Here is a 7,694-nt window from a genome sequence, read left to right as displayed (position 1 = left end):
ATGAGCTGAATTCCAGGCAGCAGTCGGATGACAATACCACTGTGCCTTACAAATGGTGTAAAAAGTTGTTTCGTAAAAAGAAGAAAATATTCTAATCTGTAAGCTTAGTGTGTAATTTCGGGTTGAGATGAATTATCAAATATACTCTACCTGGGGTTAGTTGGCTTTGGACCACATGCATGTGCGTTGCCTGGGCCACACCATCAATCATTAACGTGAGTTAATATTTCAACTATTTGATTGTGTAATTTTAAGTGCCATTTTGGGCAACAAGTTTATGGGGACAAATCCATTTCCATCAGTATTTTGTCCAATTATTCTCCTGAAATATTTAGCTTTTCTTCATAGCCTTGTGTTAAAATTGAAAACATTTGTTCCCTTAATGTTCTCATTTGAATGCACTGGCTTCATGTACGCCATCTGCTGAGTGGTACAGATTTCCGACAAAAATTTAGCAAAATCAATGGTTCTTAGAGTTTTGCAACAAAAATGTCACAATGAACATCTGGAAACTAAGACACATCTCACAACTGTACAGTGTTGCCAGACATGGCGTACTTCTGGAAACAACCATCTTTGTCGCAGAAAATTGCGCAACTGGTCAGATTTGCAAAGTTTTACATTTTGTGGTCCTAGATGTACTTACTCAAAGTGGTATGAATGGTGGTGTTATCTTAAGAGCCTCTAGGTCATCCCATTGGATATGATGGAAAAATGGATGATCTCTTATGCTGTTGTTTATACCGAGGCGTCTTGTTGGGTCTTCATAGAGAAGCTATAAAGCAGATCAAGCACTATGGTAAATACCTGTATATAAAATATAGTTGAGGGGGCCATATATGATAACTCATTGTAACAAACCTCCTTGGACATGACATTACTACTAATGACCACTTGAGATTTACTGGGAAACTCTCAATGTATTGGTATACCAATTACCCCGGACACAAGTTGGTAAAGGTTGATGCCGAGGGAATACCAATCCACAGCAGCGTTGTATTTCTACCCTGCGATGATCTGTCAAGAAGGAGGGGAAAACTATTTGCCATTGAAGATTGAAGGTTTGTATGTTTTTATTAATGAGGCCTCAACCAGCATTCCCTATGTATCATCATGTGTCTATATATCTATCATTTACACTATATTATCTCCATACACTCACCTCTGGAGCCATGTACCCTGGTGTTCCTGCTCTTCCTCCTACTCCATCCAATCTGTTGACCGCTAAACCAAAATCTGCGATTTTTAGGTGGCCCAAGCCGTCAATTAAGATGTTCCCTGGTTTAAGATCACTGTGAAATAAGAGCATAAGAATATACAATATATGTTATATAGAACTTGTAATGAACTTGTCAGGAAAACTGATAAGGTAGAGAATTTTTGCCATAAAATGGATACTCTATACTGACGCCATCTTATCTTTATACATGTTTATATACTAAGTTTCCCTGATTACTGAGAAGGCAATAAATGCTCAATGAGATTTCCCACCACCGGACTTCATCCTGAAACTATATATCCTATGTATACAGGACTGTAATCTCAGAATACAGAACACCATATACAGGGCTGTAATCTCAGAATACAGAACACCATATACAGGACTGTAATCTCAGAATACAGAACACCATATACAGGACTGTAATCTCAGAATACAGAACACCATATACAGGGCTTGTAATCTGCTGATATTGCTTTCATGGATTTGGTTTGGAGTTTGACTTTTATCTTCACAGCCATTTTCTATTAAACTCATCTCATCTGCCTGTGGGGATATTCCTCCATGATGGAGACCTGTCTACTAGGAATTTCCTATACACAATCCTCCAAAGAATGTACATATTTAATCCCCCTGGAAGTCATCTACAAAATCCCATTTGAAATCATATAAATATAATCCTGCCAAAAGTCCTATATATAATCCCCCCAGAAGTCAAATACATATAAATACATAATCCCCCTGGAAGTCATATAAATAACCCCCCCCCCCCCCCCAGAAGACCCCCCCTTTATAATATCAATGATTATAAACAGATTACTGGTCAGTAAGAAATCTATTTACCGATGGATGAATCCACTTTTGTGCAGAAACTGCAGGCCTGATGTTATTTCTGCTGCATAAAATCTGTTGTGAAAGAAATATGAAAAAATTAAGCCTATAGTTCCTTTTTCGCAGTCATTGTCATTAATCAATGCTGTAGTCACATATGATGTAATGGGGTTATTGAGGGTTTCTTATCATGTTCCTCCTCAGAACATGATCCGTTATTTATGGGTCCTGGTGACTCTCCAGTCTTCTTCATGTTTCCATGAATCTCTTGTATAAGAGATTTGTGTACAGACTTGTGACACAAAATTTAGAAAATTGTCACAATGTCACAAAAAATTGTCACAAAAATGTCACAATGAACATCTGAAAACTAAGAAACATCTCACAGCTGTACAGTGTTGCCAGACATGGCGTACTTCTGGAAACAACCATCTTTGGCACAGAAAATCGTACAACTTGTCAGATTTGCAAAGTTTAAAATTTTTTGGATATGTCCTGGATGTACTTACTCAAAGTGGTATGAATGGTGGTGGTATCTTCAGAGCCTCTAGGTCATCCCATTGGATATGATGGAAAAATGGATGATCTCTTATGCTGTTGTTAATACCGAGGCGTCTTTTTGGGTCTTCACAGAGTAGCTATAAAGAGAAGAAGCACTATGGTTAATACCTGTATATAAAATATAGTGGAGGGGCTTTATGTGATGGCTCATTGTAACAAACCTACTTGGACATGACATCACTACTAATGACCACTTGAGAATTACTGGTGAATTCTCAATGTCATAAAGCATGATATGCAGTGTTGGACTGGCCCACCGGAGTCCACGAGGATCCTCTGGTGTGTCCTGGACCCCAGAGAGAAAGCAGAACTCAACAACATTTGGAGGCTAATAGGGTCTATTTCCTGGGGGATGTTGAAGGGTGGTCTCTCAGAATAATTTTATCTGTTGGGCCCAGTGAACACCAGTCCAACATTGATGACATCTGTGTATATAGCGCTAAGAACTATGTGTCTGCTCCTACTTACCTCCTCAATGATGTTTTCTGTATCGTTATCCAGATGGTATGTTGGTAAATCAGACACATCGCACTCACAGGCTTTTACCCCGGTCACAAGTTGGTAAAGGATGATGCCGAGGGAATACCAATCCACGGCAGCGTTGTATTTCTGCCCTGCAATGATCTGTCAAGAAGGAGGGGAAAACTATAAGCCATGGAAGACAGGTTTGTATGATTTTATTCATGAGGCCTTAACCAGCATTCCCTATGTATGATCATGTGTCTATATATCTATCATTTACACTATATTATCTCCATACACTCACCTCTGGAGCCATGTACCCTGGTGTTCCTGCTCTTCCTCCTACTCCATCCAATCTGTTGACCGCTAAACCAAAATCTACGATTTTTAGGTGGCCCAAGCCGTCAATTAAGATGTTCCCTGGTTTAAGATCACTGTGAAATAAGAGCATAAGAATATACAATATATGTTATATATAACTTGTAATGAACTTGTCAGGAAAACTGATAAGGTAGAGAATTTTTGCCATAAAATAGATACTCTTTACTGACGCCATCTTATCTTTATACATGTTTATATACTAAGTTTCCCTGATTACTGAGAAGGCAATAAATGCTCAATGAGATTTCCCACCACCGGACTTCATCATGAAACTATATATCCTATGTATACAGGACTGTAATCTCAGAATACAGAACACCATATACAGGGCTGTAATCTCAGAATACAGAACACCATATACAGGACTGTAATCTCAGAATACAGAACACCATATACAGGGCTTGTAATCTGCTGATATTGCTTTCATGGATTTGGTTTGGAGTTTGACTTTTATCTTCACAGCCATTTTCTATTAAACTCATCTCATCTGCCTGTGGGGATATTCCTCCATGATGGAGACCTGTCTACTAGGAATGTCCTATACATAATCCCCCAAAGAATTTACATATTTAATCCCCCTGGAAGTCATCTACAAAATCCCATTTGAAGTCATATATATAATCCTGTCAGAAGTCCTATATATAATCCCCTCAGAAAGCATATACAGAATCCTTCCAAGAAGTCATATACAAGTCAAATACATTACCCCCCCAGAGGTCATATTTATAATCTCCCCAGAAGTCATATACACAATCCCTCCAGAAGACATACATATAATCCCCCAGGAGTCAAATGCTAAATCTCCCAGGAGGTCCTATATATAATCCCCTCCAGAAGTAAAATATGAAATCTCCCAGGAAGTCCTATATATAATCCCCCACAAAAGTCCTATATATAATCCATGTAGTAGTTCTATACATAATACCCCAGAAGTCCTATGTATTATCTCCCTAGGAGTCACATACTTATTCCCCCAGAAATCCTATATATTATCCCCCCAGAAGATCCCCCCTGTATAATATCAATGATTATAAACAAATTACTGGGCAGTAAGAAATCTATTTACCGATGGATGAATCCACTTTTATGCAGAAACTGCAGGCCTGATGTTATTTCTGCTGCATAAAATCTGTTGTGGAGGAAATATGAAAGAATTAAGCCTATAGTTACTTTTAGTGACTCTCTAGTGTTCTTCATGTTTCCATGAATCTCTTGTATAAGAGATTTGTGTTCAGACTTGTGACAAAAATTTTGCAAAATGTCACAACGTCACAAAAAATTGTCACAAAAATGTCACAATGAACATCTGGAAACTAAAACACATCTCACAGCTGTACAGTGTTGCCAGACTTAGCGTACTTCTGGAAACAACCATCTTTATGTGCAGAAAATCGCACAACTTGTCAGATTTGCAAAGTTTTACATTTTTTGAATAAGTCCTAGATGTACTTACTCAAAGTGGTATGAATGGTGGTGGTATATTCAGAGCCTCTAGGTCATCCCATTGGATATGATGGAAAAATGGATGATCTCTTATGCTGTTGTTTATACCGAGGCGTCTTTTTGGGTCTTCACAGAGTAGCTATAAAGAGAAGAAGCACTATGGTTAATACCTGTATATAAAATATAGTGGAGGTGGCCATATGTGATGGCTCATTGTAAGAAACCTGCTTGGACATGACGTCACTACTAATGACCACCTGAGAATTACTGGTGAATTCTCAATGTCATAAAGCATGATATGCAGTGTTGGACTGGCCCACCGGAGTCCACGAGGATCCTCTGGTGGGTCCTGGACCCCAGAGAGAAAGCAGAACACAACAACATTTGGAGGCTAATAGGGTCTATTTCCTGGGGGATGTTGAAGGGTGGTCTATCAGAATAATTTTATCTGTTGGGCCCAGTGAACACCAGTCCAACATTGATGACATCTGTGTATATAGCGCTAAGAACTATGTGTCTGCTCCTACTTACCTCCTCAATGATGTTTTCTGTATCGGTATCCAGATGGTATGTTGGTAAATCAGACACATCGCACTCCCAGGCTTTTACCCCGGTCACAAGTTGGTAAATGATGATGCCGAGGGAATACCAATCCACGGCAGCGTTGTATTTCTGCCCTGCGATGATCTGTCAAGAAGGAGGGGAAAACTATTAGCCATGGAAGACAGGTTTGTATGATTTTATTCATGAGGCCTTAACCAGCATTCCCTATGTATGATCATGTGTCTATACATCTATCATTTACACTATATTATCCCCTCTCCATACACTCACCTCTGGAGCCATGTACCCTGGTGTTCCTGCTCTTCCTCCTACTCCATCCAATCTGTTGACCGCTAAACCAAAATCGGCGATTTTTAGGTGACCCGAGCCGTCAATTAAGATGTTCCCTGGTTTAAGATCACTGTGAAATAAGAGCATAAGAATATACAATATATGTTATATATAACTTGTAATGAACTTGTCGGGAAAACTGATAAGGTAGAGAATTTTTGGCATAAAATAGATACTCTATACTGACGCCATCTTATCTTTATACATGTTTATATACTAAGTTTCCCTGATTTCTGAGAAGGCAATAAATGCTCAATGAGATTTCCCACGACCTGACTTCATCATGAAACTATATATCCTATGTATACAGGACTGTAATCTCAGAATACAGAACACCATATACAGGACTGTAATCTCAGAATACAGAACACCATATACAGGGTTTGTAATCTGCTGATATTGCTTTCATGGATTTGGTTTAGAGTTTGACTTCCTCTTCACAGCCATTTTCTATTAAACTCATCTCATCTGACTGTAGGGATATCCCTCCATGATGGAGACCTGTCTACTACGAATGTCCTATACACAATCCCCCATAGAATGTACATATTTAATCCCCCTGGGAGTCATCTACAAAATCCCATTTGAAATCATATATATAGCCAGAAGTCAAATACATATAAATACATAATCCCCCTGGAAGTCATATAAATAATCCCCCCGAGAAGATCCCCCCTTTATAATATCAATGATTATAAACAAATTACTGGGCAGTAAGAAATCTATTTACCGATGGATGAATCCACTTTTGTGCAGAAACTGCAGGCCTGATGTTATTTCTGCTGCATAAAATCTGTTGGGGAGGAAATATTAACAAATTAAGCCTATAGTTCCTTTTCCGCAGTCATTGTCATTAATCAATGCTGTAGTCACATATAATGTAATGGGGTTATTGGGGACTTTGATGAACTATATAGGGGGAGTTATATCAATGCTATACCATTTTTCAGGCATAGAAGCATTGAAATAATCTAAATTAGTTGTGCACTGCAATAAATTGCAATTATTCTAGCGTCTACACCACCTCTGCACCATGAGGGGCTGCTAGTGGAGTGGTCCAGCGTGGGCTGTTCATGCCCTATGCCTGCCTACATTATAAAAGCCTGTGTAGAACCTGGCGTAGTTTTGCCTGTTAACAAAGCTGCCCAATGGATACATCAAGATGTCTAAGCCTCATCATGCATCTGCCACAACAGGAGGGTCATGGCTTCCATCATGTATCAGAGTATATTCCCTCCAAAGTATTTGGACATGGAAGAGAGAGGCCCCTTATCAATGATCACACTGGGCACAACAATAATCTGATGCTTTCAATCACCTTATTCCCTGACCACTTGGATTATTTCTCTATCCCATTGATGGGCAGCAAGAACCCATCCAGTTCTTCTCACTATAGAAGAACTGAATTGCTGGGAAAGAGGATGGGACAAACCATGGCCGAGCCCCAACCCTGCAAAGACCCAATAGCAACCGCATGGAGAACCTCTATGATCTCTACACCCTTATTAATGTGGGGGCACAGTCACTGAGTCATTAAAGTCAAAGCAGAACATTACCCATAACCCCCCTGGACTTTACCTTGCACTTGTTACCGGCAGACGGCCCTTTTTTCTTAAATGCCTCCCAAGGTCTCCACCGGAGGCATAATCCATGCCAAAGCACCAGTGTTTCTATACGAAAATGGAGACAGAAAAGACATTGAAATTTAGTTTAAATATTTTTCAGAAATAATAAGAAATAAATTATAAGATGGTTCTGGTTCTACCTGAGTTTGGAATATCACAGAGCTGCTAACCAAGAAATGGCTTCCAGACCCCAGCTGTAGGATGGTCTTCTCTATCTGCAGCTGGTGTTCGGCGCCAGCTGTGAGACCTTTAGTGACAATTTTTATTGCCAGGTCCTT

General features: G+C 39.4%; 2 protein-coding genes across 2 annotated transcripts; both read right to left on the bottom strand.

Annotated features, from left to right (window-relative positions):
* Nucleotides 1–1,168: 1,168 nt before the first annotated feature.
* Nucleotides 1,169–3,497, bottom strand: LOC140066155 (RAC family serine/threonine-protein kinase homolog). The gene is made up of 5 exons (XM_072113695.1): nucleotides 3,378–3,497; nucleotides 3,080–3,235; nucleotides 2,560–2,688; nucleotides 2,063–2,125; nucleotides 1,169–1,292 (listed from the first exon to the last, which is right to left on the bottom strand). Exons 1-3 carry the CDS (start codon nucleotides 3,387–3,389, stop codon nucleotides 2,560–2,562), a joined length of 297 nt encoding a protein of 98 aa, XP_071969796.1. The 5' UTR covers nucleotides 3,390–3,497; the 3' UTR covers nucleotides 1,169–1,292; nucleotides 2,063–2,125.
* A 1,023-nt stretch (nucleotides 3,498–4,520) lies between these two features.
* LOC140066154 (RAC family serine/threonine-protein kinase homolog) lies at nucleotides 4,521–6,580 on the bottom strand. The gene is made up of 5 exons (XM_072113694.1): nucleotides 6,522–6,580; nucleotides 5,732–5,861; nucleotides 5,429–5,584; nucleotides 4,908–5,036; nucleotides 4,521–4,583 (listed from the first exon to the last, which is right to left on the bottom strand). Exons 2-4 carry the CDS (start codon nucleotides 5,741–5,743, stop codon nucleotides 4,908–4,910), a joined length of 297 nt encoding a protein of 98 aa, XP_071969795.1. The 5' UTR covers nucleotides 5,744–5,861; nucleotides 6,522–6,580; the 3' UTR covers nucleotides 4,521–4,583.
* Nucleotides 6,581–7,694: the final 1,114 nt, after the last annotated feature.

The sequence above is a fragment of the Engystomops pustulosus genome, chromosome 6 (genome assembly GCF_040894005.1).
Source record: "Engystomops pustulosus chromosome 6, aEngPut4.maternal, whole genome shotgun sequence".
Taxonomy (NCBI): domain Eukaryota; kingdom Metazoa; phylum Chordata; class Amphibia; order Anura; family Leptodactylidae; genus Engystomops; species Engystomops pustulosus.
This window is presented reverse-complemented; position numbering and strand designations above follow the sequence as displayed.